At 41.7% G+C, this 21,226-nt stretch overlaps 1 protein-coding gene across 4 annotated transcripts in view; it reads left to right on the top strand.

The window, feature by feature from the left end:
• The window catches only part of ankib1a (ankyrin repeat and IBR domain containing 1a), a 166,867-nt gene that overhangs the window by 52,733 nt on the left and 92,908 nt on the right, over window positions 1-21,226 (top strand). For all 4 annotated transcript variants that reach the window (XM_068012310.1, XM_068012293.1, XM_068012303.1 and 1 more), the window contains exons 3-5: window positions 322-622; window positions 9,492-9,674; window positions 11,730-11,847. In XM_068012310.1, the coding sequence (XP_067868411.1) occupies window positions 322-622; window positions 9,492-9,674; window positions 11,730-11,847 (602 nt within the window). The remainder of the gene's footprint in view (window positions 1-321; window positions 623-9,491; window positions 9,675-11,729; window positions 11,848-21,226) is intronic.

Here is a 21,226-nt window from a genome sequence, read left to right as displayed (position 1 = left end):
ATAGTCCTAAAATGGCATAGAATCTCATTTTTGTTGACGATGAGTTATTACAGCTCTTTGCCAAAGGATCAAGTAGAGCAGTAGAGAAAGAACCTAAGAATTGGAGATTATTTTGAAGCTTTAATGAGGTAAAAATGATGTTTCTGGAGCTAATTGTGAAACTTTCTATCCCTGCACTTCACTATGTACAGTAGCTACATGTTATACTATACAGCACAAAAGTGGGTTTGACCGAAGCTATTGATAAATTGGGTAACAGAAATGATATGTCTCCATGATCGTTTACTTAGTGTTTAAAATCCGTTTTCTTCTGCCAAACAGAATCTTCCTTTTTAACAAAGATGGGAATCCAAACAAGCGGAATGTGCATAATGAGACTGCTTTGCATTTGTTATGTATGGGACCGCATATCATGCTACCTGAAGCAGCCCTGCAGCCCCGCCTTGCACGACCCAATGAAGATGATGGCAAGAGAGCTGAATGTCTACAGTTGATTCTCAAGTGGAAGGGAGCAAGACTGGATCAAGGCGAGTTTGAGAAGGCTGAAAGCAATGCCACTGATAACAAAAAGTTCACACCTTTGCACTATGCTGCTGCCTCAGGGATGAAAACATGTGTAGAGGTAATTGCTTTCTGGTTGCCATTGGCTTTAGATGTTTTCTAGTTTGTATACCAATACTAGTTATTTGCCTTATGTAAAGCAGGAGATTATATGGCTGTTCTAGAATTATATATGCTATTTTTTTCCTAGTTTGTAAAATGGTCAAATCAATCAATTTAACAAACCGTTATTTCAGTTTTCAAATTTAACCATTTATTTTAGAAATGTGGCATTAGGAAAATTTGCAGAAAAATCATAGTGATCACAAATGTATGCTGACAATTACATTTATATTGTGCAGATGATTTTTTTTTACTCAACATGATTGTTTTCAAGTTTTGTTGACTGTTTAAACATGGCAAATACAACAGTGCATTTTACTGCCAAAGGTGGCACAAAAATGTAGGGGAACATAGATTCAATTCTCACACTTTGTAGGGTTGTGATCTTCACCATACTACTGCAAAAGGTGGCAAACAAATGGCAAATATCTGCATTTAGAAAGAAGAACAAATCTCAGACTTATCACAGCTCTTTAGCACAGTTGCATGACTTTCAGCTGCTGCTTTGGGAAGCAAAGACCTAAGAGATGGTTGCCCAAGTACTTTGCTAGCTTTGTAAGGTATGTGGCCTGCTGAAACCAGCTTGCATGAAGGGAAAAGAGGAGCATCTCTACACATCTTCCAAAAACAAAATTACTTGGAAATTGAAGTGAATCTAACAAGACATGGAAGCATAATTGAAGCTTTTGTCATTTGCAGTGTGCTGTAAAATCTAGTCACTATCTTTTCATCTGTTTCAGTGGCTGCCCTGTGTGGTATCAAGGAGCACTAATAAAATTGAAGTCAATGGGAATCAGGGGGAATAAGTCTCCACAGGCTGGAGTCATACCTAGCACAAAGGAAGATGGTTATGGTTGTTGGAGGCCAGTTACCTCAGTCCTAGCACATTACTGCAGGAGCTCCTCAGGGAGTGTTCTAGGCCCAACCATCTTCAGCTGCTTCATTAATGACTTTCCTTCTTTCGTAAAGTCAGAAGTCAGATGATCACTGATTGCACAATGTTGAGTTCCATTTGTAATTCGTCAGATAATGGATCACTGTGCCCTCATGTAGAAAGATCTAAACAACATTGATGCTTGGGATAATATGCGGCAAGTAACATTCATGCCACACAAGTGCCAAGCAATGACCATCTCCAACAAGAGAGCGTCTCCTCTTGACATTCAGCAGCATTACCATTGCTCACTCCTCGCCATCCGCATCCTGGGGGGGGGTCACCATTGACAAGAAACGTAACTGGACCAGCCAAATAAATACTGTGGCTACAAGAGCAGGTCAGAGGCTGGAAATTCTCACCACCTGACTCCCCAAAGCCTTTTCACCATCTCCAAGGCACAAGCCAGGGATGTGATGACATACTTCAGCCAGTAAACATTCTCATGAAGAAAAATTAAGGTATAATTGTTTGTTGGTGAATAAAATGTTTCACAACTGATCTAACTTTATAACTCAAATAAATAAATAAAAAATTAGCTTCTAACAGCACTAGGTTCAATATAACTTGACCAAATATTGAGTAGAGCTCACTCTACACTTTTCCAATATGTGCTAACTGTAACCAAAAAAGCACCCATGTGCTTTTTCATTTTCCACATCAGATGTGCTTATGAGCTTTTCTACAAATTTAGTGTTACACTGAAGGAGGTTGAGTTTTATCAAACTCTGTTTACTTAAGCCCTTTATAGCCAGCAGAGAGCATTCTAGGGTGGATTTGAACCCACACTCTAAAGATGAAGGACACCTGTGTTGAATCTCTATTAACTAATCTCAGTTCGATTCTCTAAAGGTCATATTGACTTAAATAATATATGGGAAAGCAGAAGCTGCCAGTAGTGTATATACATAGCAACTTTTAAATTGGCCTCTATACAAATTTTCTGTGTGACTGATGCATGGACATCTGTTGTATTTGGAGGATTACAGAGGTGGCATAAAAATTGTTAAAGAAACGAGCTTTTCAGCCCAACCAGTCCTTGCTGGTATTTATCCTCCACATGAGCATTCATCCCAATCCCATATGCCTGCCCTGGTCATCTATTCCCTTTTCCATCAAGTGCCTATCTAGCATATGCATAAATGCTGAGATGCATCTTCTTCAATCACCAATTCTTCTGTTTTTAAAAAAAAAATAAATCCTGCTCTCTGTCCTGAATCTCTTGCAGTCTAGACACTTAATCTCCGGAAACGGTCTGTGTTGTGAACACTGGACCTTGTAACATGATTGTTTTAAAAATTATTATTTTTAAAAAGTTCAAGATGGAGTCTGGAAGGTCAGGTGACCTCACCTCCACTCTGCACAAAGTTACCAGGACAACAGAGAACACAAATCGAAGACTTTCTTCTAAAACAAAAAAAAGAGACTGCAAGATTAACAGCTAAAAAAAATGGATTTCGCCCTCCCATGCTTCCAGGTTATATAACAAGTTATCAGTAATTCAGAAGATGTAAATATACCAGGCAGCTGTTAGCACCTGGGAACAATGGAAAGGCCCAGGTAGCTTTGTGAAACAGGCTTCTGCATTCTGCATTTTTGGAGCAGTACAATAAGCTATTGACTTCTGAGTCCAGATGAAATTCAGACTTTCTGAAGGCAGGCAGGCCGTAAGAAGAGAAGAAATCAGCGGTTGCGGGCTAAAGAGAGAGGGAGGGGACACGCCTGCTCTTAGAAGCCTGTTATAGTAAAAGGCTGCAAAGACTTGAACCTGTTTTGAAAGTTGAAAAATGAGAAGTAGAAGACCAGGATCACCACGGAATGCCTTATTCATGAACATCCAAGTCGGAAGTGCTCGGAGAAGTGAGCGAAGAGAACATTGATTTTTGAAATGGTTTGGGAGATCCAACCCATTGCAACTGGGAGGAGTTTGGAACTTATAACAACAAAGGATTTTGCCACCAAAAAGGACTGTTTAATGTATAAGTGATATGAGATATTTTCCAAGTATTTTAATAAGTTAAAAAACCTTTGTAATTTGGGGTATCAGCTACTTACAAAGTGCTATTCAGTTAGTTGGGGATTTCTGTTCAGTTATAATAAAAGTCTTTAAAACGTGCAATCTTTTGTAATTCTTAAAATTGGTCTTGGGATTCGTATCTCATACTTTTCATGTTAACAATCTCACTGAGGTCGTAACAGTCTGTTTCTATATACTGTAAGCCATCCTTCCAACTTCTTTCAAATTACCCCATGATCTTCTCTGTTCGAGCAAAAACAGCCCCAGTTTTTCAAATTACTATTTTGTATTTCCTCATAACAGGGAAACGGTGTTACATGTGTTTCTTATTTCCTGGGTATTGCTTCACGTTCACTCTGAGCAACTTTAGTACTCATGATACCAAAAAAGCAGTGGAAAGGAATAGTATTTCACGCAACTTTGCTTCAAACTTGGAAATGTTCTGGTAAATAGTGGTTATGTTACCAGGCTAGTAATCCAGACGACTAGACTAATATGTGCATACATACAAACATACGAATTAGGAGCAGAAGTAGGCCACTCGGCCTCTCAAACCTGCTCCACCATTCAATAAGATCATGGCTGATCTGATTGTAACCTCGACTCCCGCCTCCCCCCAATAACCTTTCACCCCCTTGCTTATCAAGAATCTATCTATCTCTGCCTTAAAAATATTCAAAGACTCTTCCTCAAAAGGCTGTGGAAGCAGAGTTCCAAAGACCCACGACCCTCTGAGAGAAAAAATGTCTCCTCATCTGTCTTAAATGAGCGACCCCTTATTTTTAAACTGTGACCCCTAGTTCTAGATTCTCCCACAAGAGAAAACATCCTTTCCATATCCTCCCTGTCAAGATCCCTCAGGATCTTGTATGTTTCAATCAAGTTGCCTCTTACTCTTAACTCCAGCGGATACAAGCCTAGCCTGTCCAACCTTTCCTCATAAGACAACCTGCCCATTCCAGGTATTAGTCCAGTAAACCTTCTCTAAACTGCTTCCAATGCATTTACATCTTTAAATGAGGAGACCAATATTGTACACAGTGCTACAGATATGGTCTCACCAATGCCCTATACAGCTGAAGCATAACCTCCCTACTTTTGTGTTCAGTTCCCCTCACAATTAATAACATTCTGTTAGCTTTCCTAATTGCTTGCTGTATCTGCATACTAACCTTTTGCAATTCATGCACTCTGATACCCAGATGCCTCTGCATCTCAGAGCTCTGCAATATCTCACCATTTAGATAATATGCTTCTTTTTCATTCTTCCTGCCAAAGTGGACAATTTCACATTTTCTCACATTATACTCCATTTGCCAGATCTTTGCCCACTCACTTAATCTATCTATATTCCTTTGTAGCCTCCTTATGCCCTCTTCACAACTTACTTTTGTACCTGTCTTTGTGTCATTAGCAAATTTAGCAACCATACCTTCGGTCCCTTCAGCCAAGTCATTTATATAAATTGTAAAAAGTTGAGGCCCCAGCAATGATTCCTGTGGTGCACCACTCGTTACATCTTGCCATCCAGAAAATGACCCATTTATGCCTACTCTCGGTTTCCTGTTAGCTAGCCAATCTTCTATTCATGCCAATATGTTACCCCCTACACCATGAGCTTTTATTTTCTGCAATAACCTTTGATGTGGCACCTTATCAACTGCCTTCTGGAAATCCAAGTACAGTCCATCCACTGGTTCCCCCTTTATCCACAGTACATATTAATTCTTCAGAGGACGCCAATAAATTGGTTAAACGTGATTTCCCTTTCACAAAACCAGAGACATGAGTTCAAATCCTACCACAGCAGCTGGGGAATTTAAATTCAGTTAACTAAATAAATCTGGAATAAAACAGCTAATGTCAGTAATGGTGGCCATGAAGCTACTGGATTGTCATAACACATCTGGTTCACGAATATACTTTAGAAAGGAAATCTGCTACTCTTACCCTGTCTGGTCTATATGTGACTCCAGACCCACAGCAATTTGGTTGACTCTTAACTGGCCTCTGAAATGGCCTAGCAAACCACTCGGGTGTATCAAACTGTGTCGATAAAGTCTTGAATAAAACTAGATGGACCACCAAGCTTGGACCTAGCCTCTGGATATGACAGAGGCACGTCCAGCCTAGACAAGCCTACAAAAACCTCCTCACTAACATCTGGGGCTAATATTAGCACAGCTGTCCTACAGACTAGTCAAGCAATAGCCTGAAATACAGAATCGGCTTTCAGCCAATGTCCCAGACTCTTCCATCTCCATCCCTGGGTATGTCCTGTCCCACCAGCAGGACAGACTCACCAGAGGTGGTAGTACAGTGGTATACAGTCAGAAGGGAGTGGCCCTCAGAGTCGTTACATTGACTCTGGACCCCATAAAATCTCATGGTATTAGGTCAAAGATGGACAAAGAAATCGCCTGTTGATTAGTACGTACTGCACTCAGTCAGCTGATGATTCGGTGCTCCTCCATGTTCAACATCACTTGGAAGAAGCACTGAGGGTATCAAGGGTACAGAATATATTCTGGGTGGAGGATGTCAATATCAATCACCTAGATTGACTCTGTAGCAGCACTACTAACAAATGTTTCAGCTTAGCTGTGTGACCATGCAGCAATCTGGAATGTGCTGTGCTGGGAACAAATGGGCTGCGCACAAACAACGTTCCCTTTACGACACGCACATGCGCGACCATGTGTCAATCTTAAAGGGACTGCATAGTGCAACAAACTAGCCACATACAGCAGTTAGAGTGAATATTGCTACTGACCAAACTGCCAGAGTTCTGAAGGACATAACTGGCAGACTGGGTCTATGGCAGATGGTGAGACTTCCAACACCAGGGGAAAAACCTATTTGGCCTTGTCATCGCCAATCTACCTATCACAAATGCATCAATCCATGATGGTATGACAGTCGTGGTAGGAATGACCACTGCACAACAATGTTCCATTTAACATGAGTTGCACAGCAACTCAAAGCTCCTACGCAGACTGCAGACAAGTTGGCCCATGCTGTGCGTGCAGGAAAAAGATTTTAAGGGACCATGCACTTTAACAAATTGCCCGTGCACTCCAAAAAAAAAAGTTAGAGTATGTTGCTGCACAGTCCTCTTGAAGACAAAGATGTATCTTCACATCGAGGACACATTGCATCATGTTGTGTAGCAGCACCAATGTGCTAAATGGAATAGATTGAGAACGGATCTAGCAGCTCAAAACTGGACATCTATGAGTTGTGGGCCATCAGTAGCAACAGAATTGTATTCCACCACAGTCTATAAGCTCATGGTCTAGCATATCCCTCACTCTATCATCACCATCAAGCCAGGGGATCAACCCTGGTTCAATGAGAAGAGTATGCCAGGAGCAGCACCAGGCGTAGCTAAAAATGAGGTGCCAACATGGTGAAGGTACAACACAGAGCTGCATCCATGCTAAATAGAGGCGGCAGCAGCATGCTATAGGACAGCGAAGCAATCCCATAATCTACAGATTAGATCAAAGCTCTGCAGTTTGGCTGCATCCAGTTGTGAATAGGATGTACAATTCAATAATGAAAGTAGGAGGCTGTAAGAACAAACCCATCCTCAATGATGTTGGCACCTGGCATGTGAGTGCAAAAGACCAGGCAGAAGCAATTGCAACTACCTTCAACCAGAGGTGCCAAGTGAATGATGCATCTCTTGCTTCCTCTTGAGGTCAGCCGCGTCATCTTCCTATTTGATTCACTCCATGTGATATCAAGAAACAACTGAACACACGGAATATAGTGAAGGCTGTAGGCACTGAAAACATCCCGGCTGTAGCGCTGAAGATTTGTGCTCCAGAACTAGCCGTACCTGACACTCACTAATAACTACTCAACAATGCTCAGTTTGTGTTCCATTAGGCCCACTCAGCTCCAGAATTCATTACAGCCTTGGCTCAAACATGGACAAAAGAGCTGAATTTCACAGGTGAGTTGACAGTGACTGCCTTTGACATCAAGGCAGCATTTGACCAAGCGTTGTGTTGAAGAGTCCTAGCCAAACTCAAGTCAATGGGAATCGGGGGGAAAACTCTCCACTGGTTAGAGTCATACCCAGCACAAAGGAAGATGGTTATGGTTGTTGGAGGCCAATCATCCCAGCTCCCAGACATCGGGGCAGTATCCTCTGCCCAAACATCTTCAGCTGCTTCATCAATAATCTTCCCATCTAAATAATGTCAGAAGTGGGGATGTTCTTGATGATTTCAGAGTGTTCTATTCACAACTGCTCTGATAATGAAACAGTCTGTCCCCACATGCAACAAGACCTGGACAACATTCAGGCTTTGGCTGATGAGTGGCAAGCAACATTTGTGCCACACAATAGAGGTCTACTTTAGGTCGGGAAAACGAACCCAACCGAACCACCGTGGAACCGAACTGAACCCGACCCGGCCATCCGTGTACTTGCCTCCCGACTCAGAACCTCCACGAAGCTGCCAAGCATGTATGATGATGTCATAGTGACATCACTCGTTCACTGCGCAGACTCCCAGCTCAGGTAAGTTTTTTTTAAAAAATATTTTTAATACGTACCGGCACAGCACTGGCCCTGCGTGCCCGGCCCAACCCGACCTCAAACCAACACATGTTGGGTTCAGGTCGGGTAGCAGGCCTCTACCACACGAGTGCTAGACAATGACTATCTCCAAGAGTCTACCCACCACCACTTGACTTTCAATGGCATTACTATTGCTGAAACCCCCACCATCAACTTCCAGGGTGTCGCCATTGACCAAAAACTGAATTGGACCAAATAAATACTTTGGCTACAAGAGCTGGTCAGAAACTGGGTATTTTGTGGCAAGTAACTCAACTCCTGATTCCCCAAAGCCTGATTGGCAGCCTATCCATTCACCAACTTAAACATACACCCCTCCATCATTGATGCGCTATGGCAACAGTGTGCATCATTTACAAGATGCACTGCAGCGACTCCCCAAAGCTCCTTCAACAGCACCTTCCAACCCTGTGACCTCTAATATTTAGAAGAACTAAGGCAGTAAGCGCATGGGAGCACCACCACCTGCAAGTTTCCCCTCAGTCATATGCCATCCTAACTTGGAAATATATCACTGTTCTTTCATCATTCCTGGGTCAAAGTTCTGGAACTCCCTCCCTAACAGCACCTCCAGGAGTGCCTACCCAACGCAGACGATTGCAGTTCAAGAAGGTGGCTCACTACCACCACCTCGAGGGCAATTTAGTGATGGGCAATAAATGCTGGCCTTGCCAGTGACGTCCACATCTCGTGAACGAATGAAAAAAATTGAACAAATCCAGTATAAGCTGACAAATGTACTATAATTTAGTACAAGTTCCTATTTAAATGGAACTTCATAACAATTGCAATGTCATTTTTAAAAATATTTTTATAAACAACTCATATTTTCTCGCTTTGTTTAGCCCTCTCCCCATCCCACTCATGACCGTCTCTCTGCTCTCCTGTTCTTGCCCCCGCCACATTCAAGTCTCTTTCTCCATATCGTCCTCATGCTCCTGCTTTGCTCATTTTCTTTAATTTCCCCCACTCTTTCTTTCCCTTTTTTCATCTGCATCAGATAATTGGTGAAATTGATTCAAAAGGCGAACAACATAAATTTCAGCACTTGCCAATGAGGCTAAAAACAAATGAACAAATGGTTTGCTGGTTGAAATATAGATAACCTACTGTAAACTAGATGTTATGCAGATGTACTAACATATTTTACCACTAATCCAGCTGTTTTATTGAGATTCACTTAAAATACTACCGATATTAGTTGCATTTGCATGGTTTGGATATGCTAACCATATTAAAACTTGGGCAAAAAGATTTAGCTTTATATTTATCCTTGATTTCAGCTTTTAGTTAAGTATGATGCAGACCTGTTTGCAGAAAACGAAAACAGAGACACTCCCTGCGACTGTGCGGAGAAACAGCATCACAAGGATCTTGCACTTAATCTTGAGTCACGGATGGTATTTTCACGAGATCCTGAAGCTGAAGAAGTGGAAGCAGAGTATGCGGCTGTGGACAGAAAAGAGGTTAAATTTTAAATTTTTTTTCAAACTGTTTTGGCATTTGTAGCTCTGAATAAATGAGTTTCATTCAGTTGCAATCTCAAGATAGATATTCCATTCAGGTTTGTTTTCAATTAGGCTGAAACAAAATGGAGATTTGTTCAGCCACCAACAACAAATCAACTCTGGACCAAAGATGATTTAGGGGTGATAGGTTTGGTTGAAGAGTTGGTTTAAAAGGAGAATGAGAATGGAGAATGGAAGGAATTCAAATGGAGAGCCTAAATGACTGAAATCTGCCAATAATGGGGGAAAAAGTGATGGGATTACGCTATAGGGCAGAACAACAGATTTCTTTGTGGACGTGGTCGGACCAGAAGAGGTTACAGAGCTTGTGGTGTGGGGGGGGTGGGGGTGGCAAGACCATCAAAGGACTTAAATGCAAGTATAAGAATTTTACATTTGTGGTATTGGGAGGACCAGAAGTCAACATCGGTCAGTGAGGATATTGTGTTGTGTTGATGTGGGCCAGATGGTTCAGATAGATGGTTGGCAGTTTAGTGGGAATGATTAAAGGTTGAGGTGAGCTCGGAGAGGTCATGGGGATGGTGTGAAAGAAGCAGGAGAGTTATTTGTAGTCAGGACTAGGGCAAGAGGGAGTCTGGGGGAGGTTTGCCGTGGGGCGGGGGAAGTGGAGGCAGTTGAAAAAAGGGTCTCAATCTCATTGACCATTAAGTCCATGAAACTATCTTCCAGGTCTGCAGTCACCTCTTGCAGCTCCACTGTTTCTTTGATCACCCAGACTGCTTGCTTCTGTTTCCATATTATTGCCCACCTGTTTTTACCTTAGCACACTGTTGCTGAAATGTTCAGCCGTGCCTTCATCATCTCTAGGATCCACTTCTCTGACACAATCTTAGTCAACACTGAGCTTCACCCGACAAAGAACTATTGTTCTGCTCGGGGCGGCAGAATTCTCCCTATCAAGCAAGAAATTACACTCATCCATCACCCTTGTTTTCACAGACTTCATCCATGTCCCCATCCTCAGTGTAAAGTTCCAAATACTCACACTTTTCTGTAAATTCTTGTTTACTTTACTGCATCTCCCCATTTTCAGAAGCTTCCTCAAAAATCAATCTCTAACTATATTTTCAGTTATCATTTGAGTTCCAATTTCTGTTTCTAATGCACCTTGTAATGCCAAAAATTGATCCCAAACTGCAATCTGCCAAAATCTTGCAATTCCTGTGATTCTTCTGTGTTCTTTTAGCTGCACATGTAGAGATCATCTATTCTATGAGGTGTTTCCTTAAATAAAAGTTAACTAGCGTTTAGATGCCAGTGATTTGAGCTTTGCTTATTTGTGTCCATTGTCCCAAATAGGGAAAGATGCAGAAACCCGCAGCATAACACTAATCTACCAACCCATATTGCTGTATAGGGGTTTCACAGTATAAGAATGCCCTTTGATGGCAATCATTCAGCCTGACAAATGTTTCAATTTCTAACAAAAATTTCCCTTTCAGCCAGTTTGACTAGAACTATTTGTGCTATTGATACTGAGAAAATTCCATTGAAATGAGCTTCTCCTCGTGCAAGGTGACAAATTAATTGGATAAAAATGTTACTGCTGTAGCCTGCTGCTAAGATGAGGAAATATATCTTCAACCAAATTAAACGTTTGTTTTCTGTACTGTTAGTGGATTATTTGATCATTGATATTCTGTCGCTTGATGCCACAGTAGATGTTTGAAATTGTGAGCAAATCAGCTAAGTCTTGAAGGTAGAGAAAATAGTAGCTAATTTCCATTAATGGAGATACAATCATTGTTCAATTTGAAACTGTTGCCTTGTTTTAGCATTCTGAAATGTTAGTTCCTGCATTATTATGAATTATTTATCATATTAGTTTCAGCGTTTGGGGAGAGGCAGGAGTTTTATGTAAGTAACCAAAATGTTTATAATCAACTTCGTAACTATAGATTTTAGGTAAAAGATGTGATTGGCAGAGTTTCAGTTTCAATCTACAAGACTTTATCCAATTAATATATTTTGGTATTTTCTTCCACTCTGAAGCCATATGAGGGCCTAAGGCCACAGGACCTGAGGAAGCTCAAGGATATGCTGATAGTGGAAACTGCAGATATGCTTCAAGCCCCGCTTTTTACTGCAGAGGCACTGCTCCGAGCTCATGGTAAGGTAATTCACTGTTGGGAGCTCAGGGTCCTAGTTGAAATATACAGCTATAATTTTCATTTGTGCACTTTAAAATCCACTGTCCAAACTAAAATTTTGCATTTCCTTAGCGATTGATTGCTGTTGATACTTAGCTACCTTCATTTAAGCATTTGGTTTCAAAGGGCTGTCAAGAAGAATGCTTTAAGCCATGTTCGTTCAACTGAGAAAGAAAAAATGGCTGTGAATCTAAAATAAAAACACAATGCTGAAGATACATAGCATATATATCAATATGGAAGAAAGTCCAAATTTTGGATAGAGATCCTTCATCAGACTTAGTTGAGATGGTCTGATTTGAATCCTAGCTATTAACCAGTAAATTACAATAAGTAGTAAGGAGTGATGACCTCATTGGAAGGTTTAGAGAGCCTGATTCGCAGGGAGCAGAATTAGTAGCAGTAGGGATGGTCATTAACCCACGATGCTGTGATTACTGTGTCGTTTTAGCCGCTCTGTACAATCGAGCTCTCTACGCTCTTTCGAGCCAGTTTACTAAATGTCATTACAGTCCCCATCATTTATAGAGGGCATGTTTGTGTGATTTAAATACTGTAATTCACAGAGTCCACCTAATATAATCTGAGTTTAATTGAAATTAAGTTCCACAATGATCAGTGAAAAAGGAAGATTGCAATTCATTAGATTGTCAGAGACCCTTAATACGGCAATGTCTGTCTGAAGTAAATGGAATACTTAAATAGTAAAACTAGCAACTTTGAAATTGACTGCAGCTGAATAACCGTTATTGCCCTTTGGATGATATAAGCTACTGCCTGTTTTAAACATGGATGTTTTAAATTGTGGGGATTATATCAGTAGCTGACATGAAAACAAAAAGAGAATGAAAAATCAACATTGTTTGGAAAAAAAAGTTGATTTTTTTTCTGTATATCTGCAATATAGCATATAAAACTGAACGAGATTGAATTGGCATCTTGCTAGTAAAGTGTTGCTACTCTGGAGTACAATTTTTCTCTCTCTTTATTGTAGGAATATTGGAGCAATGGAAAGTTCATTATTTTTTACTGTAATCTTTCCAAGCAGCACAGTGACCATATGAAAGAGGATTAGATCATTGCAAATCCCTGCAGGGTTAAATGATGGCTGTTCTGTAGATTACAGTGGGTGCTGTGATGGAGCCTGTTATTTATACATAGGTACATTTGAGATCATGCAGACCAAGAGCTGAGAGTTGGCAACTGTATTGAAAAATGGCCACTGGGGTAGCAATCTCCAAATTGTTTCCTGTGCCCCCCTGCTGGACAGGATAAGAAAAGGAATATTAGGATCAAGGCACAGCTGCAGGATTAATGAAACTGTTGGAATAGAAACTATTTCATTTTGAGAAAATACTATTGGACGATAAAGGGGAAAATTCAATAATGAGAAATAAAAACAAGGGCAAAGGGTTTTTTAAAATTGTGAAAACCAGGAAAAGGAATAAGGACCAATGGTTAAAAATGTAGTCTGGATTAAGTGCGCTCAATTTTCTAAATAAAATTGGAGAGTTAGAAGCAGTAATAATGATAGAAGGATATGACATAGCAACTATAGTGGCTAAATGATGTCCTCCTCTGTTATCAAATTCTGTGATATTGTATTGATAGTCACCTATTGATCCACAGTAATTATTCTTGTAATTATACTCCACCCTTAGTTTAACTCTAACTGGAGTTGAAGCAATTTTATTCATATAATTATATTTGAAATTAATTTTTTTATAGTTGAAGGCAAAGATTTGAGCAGAAAAAAATTGTATTCCAAAGAGGTGCATTTTGTAATTTGAGAAGTAAGCAGCTGATTGATTTGTAATAAATGAAACCAACTATTTGATTTAAATTTAAATTTGAACCCCCCCCCCCCCCCATATGATGGGCAGGCATGCAGCAGCAGGGTATATTAAAACAGGAATCAGAAACCCGCTCCTAACCCTCTTCAAAGATGGCCACTTCCAGTTTTAACAGAGGCCAATTTCAATGCATGTAAGTAACCTCCTCTGGAGAGGCAGGTTACTGATAAATGCAGCAGTTTAAAAGACATTTTCAGCATGATGTGAATTTAGCAGCTCCAGCATGGATTTCCCAGGATCTGCTAAGAACATAAGAAATAGGAGCAGGAGTAGGCCATTCAGCCCCTCAATCCCGCCCCGCCATTCAATAAGATCATGGCTGATCTGTCACAGTCCTCTGCTCCGCCTAACCCTCGACTCCGATTTCAAAAATCTATCTACCACCTCCTTAAATACATTTAGTGACCTAGACTCCACAGCTCTGAGGCAGAGAATTCCAGAGATTTACCACCCTCTGAGAGAAGAAATTCCTTTGCATTTCAGTTTTAAATGTGTGCCCCTTATTCTGTAACAATGTCCCCTAGTTTGAGATTCCCCCACTAGTGGAAATATCTTCTCTACATCTACCCTGTCAAGCCCCCTTAAAATCTTATGTTTCTATAAGATCACCTCTCAGTCTTCTAAACTCCAATGAATAGAGGCCTAATCTGTTCAACTGTTCTTGATAAGACAGCCCCTTCATCCCAGGAATTAGCCTCGTGAACCTTTTCTGAACTGCCTCCAATGCTAGTATATCCTTCCTTAAACCTCACCAACACCCTGTACAGTTGGAACAAAACTTCCTTATTTTTAAACTCTAACCCCCTAGCAATAAAGGCCAAAATTCCATTTGCCTTCCTAATTACTTGCTGCACCTGCATGCTAACCTTTTGTGTTTCATGCACAAGAACACCCAGATCCCTCTGCACGGCAGTATTTTATAGTCTTTCTCCATCTAAATAATCTGCCTTTTTATTCTTCGTACCAAAGTGGATTACCTCACAGCCCACTCACTTAACTTATTTATATCCCTTTGAAAAGTCACCATTAAAATGGTTTGGGGCTAACTAATGATCAGGAGTCTCGAGATTAATAAAGGCTTAGTCCTCACAGCTGCTTTATCAGTTCCCACTGGGAAACAGTTTGTTGTCAGTACTTGTGACAGACTTATTGCTACAATTTGGAGGTCTTCACATGCATACAATATCAGGATGAGTAGCACCATGGCTGCTTTAGATTGTATTCCATGTCTGAAGTTCCGTCAGCATCCACAGCAGCAGGGGTGCAGGTGGGCAACAGAAGGGTCGAGGTCACAGGAGGCACTAGCTTCCTTGACCTCTTGGATGAGCCTTACTTCTGGAGGCTGAGATTGTTATGTCAAGTGTTTACAGACAGCTACAGCTTCCAGGAAGTACTGCTCCCCGATATTAATTGTATATCAATTGTGTTCGTTATATGCAGGTGGAGGGCATTAATTGCAGTTTCACTTAAGCATATATAAAGAGACACTTACTGAAACTGTGGTGTGGTTGAGTTAGGAGGTGTATGCTTGTAATGTTCCACTCAGTGATTAAATGTTAGACTAAATAAAGATTGGCTCCAATACTATCCCTCACGAACTGGCGTTCTGGAATATAACATCTGGCGGCCACCCATTACACTGGATGTGAAAGTGATAATGGCCCTCAAATGTTTTTGCCTCTGGTTCCTTCCAGGTTGCTTCCAGAGTGTTACTGAGTTGACTGCATGAAAATGCATATGGCAGATGATGGATGGATTGTTTGCCAGGGCTGGCAGCTTGTAAATTTCTCCTGTGATGACGATAACCAGAATGACCGGTCACTTGATTTCATGTTGGCTACCCACGGGTGTGGTATCCTATCGATGATACATACGTGGCAACCTTATGGTGTACAGATTAATCAGGGTTATCCGTCAACTGCAAGGCATTTCATTCCATCAATGGTCAGCTGATTTGTGACCACAAGATAAGGTTCATACAGCTCTGCACTGGGAGCTGCCATGATGCTTTCATTCATTATTGATCCAACGTCCAATTCATGCTTGGGAATACCCTTTCGAGGTGAGTCCTAGGCATCAAGGATACCCCCCTTCACCGTTGACGAAGACACCTCTGAAGAATCCCACCAACAAATTCACAAGGGCACGACAATGACATTCAGCTATGTAATTCAAGGGAGTCATCAGTGTGCTCAAGATGCATTTCAAATGCCTGGACAGATCTGGAGACACCCTTCAGTACTCGCCAGCGAAGGTCTCTAGGTACAACATGGACAGCAGCGAGAACTAGAAGTGGTGGAGAAATAAGCCACTGAATACTTATCAGATGAAAATTCCAAGGGAGAGGAAGGTGAAGATGAGGCGCTAAATGCCAAACCCACTCAGATTGCTGTTCGAAATACCAGGGATTCCCTAATAACTTGAAGATTTCAGTTAGTCGCTCACACTGGATCAAAGTAACTATCGTTCCCCCCCCCCACCATCACCACAGGTACAAAGCAGTTCTGCAACCAACCACCCATTCATTGTACATCCACCAATTGGTCGCCATCAATTCATCGCTTCACATTCATCAAGAAGCAACTGAACAGGTGAGTTGACACCTAGCAAGCAAGAATAGCCACCATCGGAAAGAGTTGCAAATTAATGTAATCTGGTGATTAGATTTTAAAAGAAATTTTGTAACATAACATTTTCACAAACACCCAGGTACATGTCCTTCATGAACTACAAAGCTTTTCTACAACTTTGCCTACCGCTCCTATATGATGCAACGGCTTTAGCAGAGGTAGAGAGGCTGTTCATATACCTGCTCTGACTGTTATGCTGCCCTTGGCTGACGACCTCTGGGTGTTGGAGCCCATAAGGGCAGCACAAACGACTGCTCTAATGCACCTGTGCCAGGGCAGACAGCCATCTGAAGAGGAGGCAAAATGTCAGGTACTAGTTGAACGGGGAACAGCGGGTGAGACGTGGAAACGCTGTGAGTGGCGTTTCCACTTTCATGCCCCCTTTTTGCCATCATCCCTTTTCCTGGGTCAGTGGCACATCACTCCCACCTCTCTGCGGAGAGCAGCTTGGTGCAAATCAGTGACCATTTGTAAGGCCATGCCTGAGGTATGTGCCATCCTGTTTAAGATGGCAGACGTGTTGGCTTCCAAAGTCTGCATGGCCATGGTTATGGCCTGGATGGTCTCATTTGATTGTTGAGATTGAAATTCCACAGTGATACCACTCTATCCATGGAAGAAGACATACTCACAATAGCTTGCTAAGTCAATCCACTAATGCTAGAGCTGGACCCCTCCATCCTGTCTGATAATTTGGACAGCATATGTGGCAGGACAGCCAGTACCTCATAGATTTTCTCCTGTCCCTCTGTTATTCTTTTCATTGGCCCTCTGCGATCAGCGTCTATGTCAAGCTGAGCAGACCTTGGAGAGGAGTGCGCTCTTCAATGCGGGCTTTTCACAGCTGTCCCTGCCACCACTGTCTGCTCGAGCCCACTTGTGATCTGAGTCACGGTGTGAGACCCCACCTAAATCTCCAGCAAGACCTAATGAAGTGCACATATCTACACTGTGCCAGGTAAGCCAATGTCCTGTGACCGTGCACCTTCAAAGAATCGGTCCCCCTGAGTAATTGTCATCCACTAAATCCAAGGACTGCTTTATTTATACACATGAAAGCTCTGGAGGAGAGAAGAGACGGATATAAATTAGTAATGGCAATGTAAAAAAGTTCCTACTGAACATAATTGAGGTTTTGCTGAAATCAATGTAACTGAGTCTTGTATTAGAATTAAATATCTCCAACCCACATCTATCACCAGGCAGCTGCAAAGTCCCAGTCCCTCCATATCAGATGGTCAGGGATGCAGGTATGCCACTGATCTCCATGGCTGTTTGCTCTGATGTCATCTGCACTATCTGGCAACCCAACTCTGGTGCTCTCCCTCTCCCTTGTGTTCTGTCCTCACTCATCCTGCAACAGGGGAGGAACAAACTTGAGTGTCTGCAAGGCATGTGTTCACCCAATCTAACTAGTGCATTGTATGACTGAGATTATCAGGCAGAAGCATCACATAGCACAAATGCTGGGGTGAGTGGTAGTGGTGGATGGATAAATGGGGAGGTGAGGAAGTGCATAGAAGGTGAACAAAGGGTGCTGTTCAAACTTAAGTGGCTGTTAAGAGTGATGTGATAGAGTACTCAACAACATGGGGTGTCGGGGTGGGCTGGGGTACATGCTGCAGGATATAGGTGAATCTGCAACTGTTGGATTCGGTTAGGTCAATAAAGTGCTTCCTGCACCTGATTCTGGTATGGGCACAGTACACCTGCAAACCTCCTCTAGCCACACCGCCTTCATGATAGCAGCAGGTTGTTCCTGTTGCAGGCGAAGACAATCTGTGTTTCCAGCAGTACATCAAGCGAGACTTCATTAAAGTGTGGCACTTTGAATGTCCTATGTCTATCTTGTGCGATTGCCATCTCTATCAAAACTTCTTAATTCCTCCAAGTTCGATTCTTGAATTGGCCCTTTAAATAGTCGAGTTAAGATCACATCATGAAGGTGTGTATCATGGCCACTGATGCACATTGGAGATGCGAAACCGGAACTAGTATGATAACTAGGTATCTATGTTGAAATTAGACATTCTAATGTGCCAAAACTTCATCTAGATTTTGCACTTACTGTCACCCCTCCCCTACTGAGAACCTGCCTCTGAGTTATTATTGCATTCTTGATAGCAATTGCAGTTTTGCCAACTATCTTAGAACCAAATATGGGAACACTTCGGTGCTTATTTTTCATCTTTTGTACTAAATTAGGTTAATTTTAATAGTTTATACTGCCCAGTTCCAGAACAAATTAACTGTTCCATGAAACCAATAGCTTATTTATAATTTGTATTTTGACTTCGCAGCTTTGTTTTTAAATCTAATTTACCTGAAAATATCAGTTCTCTGAGCAGTGCTATTGGTTGGCATTGTACTATATGCTGTTCTTTATCAACAGTGAGTGTTTTCTTAAGATAAGCTAGGCATCAATCATTTTCTGTTTATATAATTATGTGTACTTGTATTTACAGAACTGAGGGGATATACTCATCAGGAAAGACTGAGCAGGCTGGAACTCTTTTCTCTAGAAAAGAGAAGGCTGAGGGGTGACAAAAGGGTTTGATAGGTAGATGTAGAGAATTTGGTTCCACTAGTGGAGGAGTCCTAAATATAAGATAGGTACTACTGAATTCTCTATTGGATTTATGAGACATTTCTTTATCTGAAGAGTGCTAAGAATGTGGAACATACTACCACAAGAAGTAGTTGAGGTAAATAGCATAAATGTATTTAAGAGAAAGCTAGATAGCACTTAAAATGATTTTAAAAAGTAATTAGGAGAGCGAAGAGGGGGCATCAAAAACAGTGGCGGGCAAGATAAAGGAAAATCCCAAGGCGTTTTATAAGTATATTAAGGGCAAAAGGATAACGAGGGAAAGAGTAGGGCCCATTAGGGACCAAAGTGGCAACCTGTGTGGGGAGCCGGAGGACGTAGGTGAGGTTTTAAATGATTACTTTTCATCTGTGTTCACTATGGAGGAGGACGATGTAGAGATCAAGGAGGGGGATTGTGATATACTTGAACAAATTAGCATTGAAAGGGAGAAGGTATTAGCACTTTTAGCAGGCTTAAAAGTGGATAAATCCCCAGGCCCAAATGAGATGTATCTCGGGCTGTTATGTGAGGCAAGGGAGGAGGTAGCAGTGGCTCTGACACAAATTTTCAAATCCTCTGTGGCCACAGGAGAGGTGCCAGAGGACTGGAGGGCAGAGAATGTGCTACCATTATTCAAGATGGGTAGCGGGGATAAACCAGGTAAGTACAGGCTGGTGAGTCTAGCATCAGTGGCAGGGAAACTATTGGAAAAAATTCTGAGACAAGATTAATCTCCACTTGGAGAGGCAGGGATTAATTAAGGATAGTCAGCATGGCTTTGTCAGGGGGAGATCATGTCTAACAAACTTGATTGAACTTTTCAAGGAGGTGACTGGATGTGTAGATGAGGATAAAGCAGTTGATGTAGTCTACATGGACTTCAGTAAGGCTGTTGATGAGGTCCTGCATGGGAGATTGGTTAAGAAGGCAAGAGCCTGTAGGATCCAGGGAAAATTGCTGTTTGTAGTATACATTAATGATTTAGACATGAATATAGGAGGTATGATCAGTAAGTTCGCAGATGACACAAAAATTGATGGTGTCGTAAATAGTGAGGAGGAAAGCCGTAGATTACAGGACGATATAGATTGGGCTGGTAAGATGGGCAGAGCAGTGGCAAATGGAATTTAACCCTGAGAAGTGTGAGGTGATGCATTTTGGGAGGACTAACAGGCAAGGGAATATGCAATGGATGGTATGACCCTAGGAAGTGCAGATGGTCAGAGGGACCTTGGTGTACTTGTCCATAGACCATTGAAGGTAGATAGGGTGGTTAGGAAGGCGTATGGGATACTTGCCTTTATTAGCCGAGGTGTAGGGTATAAGAGCAGGGAGGTTATGATGGAGGTGTATAAAATGCTAGTTAGGCCACAGCTGGAGTAGTGTACAGTTCTGGTTGCCATACTATAGGAAGGATGTGATTGCACAGGAGATTCACCAGGATGTTGTTTGGGCTGGAGCATTTCAGCTATGAAGAGAGACTGGATAGGCTAGGTTTGTTTTACTTAGAGCAGAGAAGGCTGAGGGCAGACCTGATTGAGGTATACAAAATTATGAGGGGCATAGATAGGGTAGATAGGAAGAAAGGTTTTCCCTTAGCAGAGGGATCAATAACCAGGGGACATAGATTTAAGGTAAGGGGCAGGAGGTTTAGAGGGAATTTGAGGAAAAATATTTTCACCCAGAGGGTGGTTGGAATCTGGAACACACTGTCTGAAGAGGTGGTAGAGGTAGGAACCCTCACAACATTTAAGAAATATTTAGATGAGCATTTGAAACGCCATAGCCAATGCTGGCCAAGTGCGGGAAAATGGGATTAGAATGGATAGGTGCTTAATCGCCGGCATGGACACGATGGGCCGAAGGGCCCGTTTCTGTGCTGTGTAACTCTGACTCTACATGAAGAAAGAAATAGGAGGATATAATTGAGTTAGATGAAGTAGGGTGGGAGGAGACTCATGTGGAGCTTAAACACCAGCAGGGACCAGTTAAGCCGAATTTCCTGTTTTGCTGTATCACCTGATCTGCAGTACTAAAAATGTGTGCTTAAAGTGAATTCAATTTTCTGTTGTACCATAAAATAGTCATTTAATTCCTAGAATTTGACAAGTAGTTGCAATATTTTTTAAATTTGCACCTGTATTTTTGAAGCCACAATTTTTAGTCTTCTCATTGCTTCCCCCCCCCCCCCCCCCCCTCCCATACTCAATATATTTTTAAAAGCTGTTGGAGACCTATTGATTTGCTTCAGACCTCTGATATCAAT

This window comes from Heterodontus francisci, chromosome 2 (genome assembly GCF_036365525.1).
Source record: "Heterodontus francisci isolate sHetFra1 chromosome 2, sHetFra1.hap1, whole genome shotgun sequence".
In the NCBI taxonomy this organism is placed as follows: domain Eukaryota; kingdom Metazoa; phylum Chordata; class Chondrichthyes; order Heterodontiformes; family Heterodontidae; genus Heterodontus; species Heterodontus francisci.
Note: the sequence above shows the minus strand (reverse complement) of the source record. Positions and strands in the feature narration are given on the sequence as shown.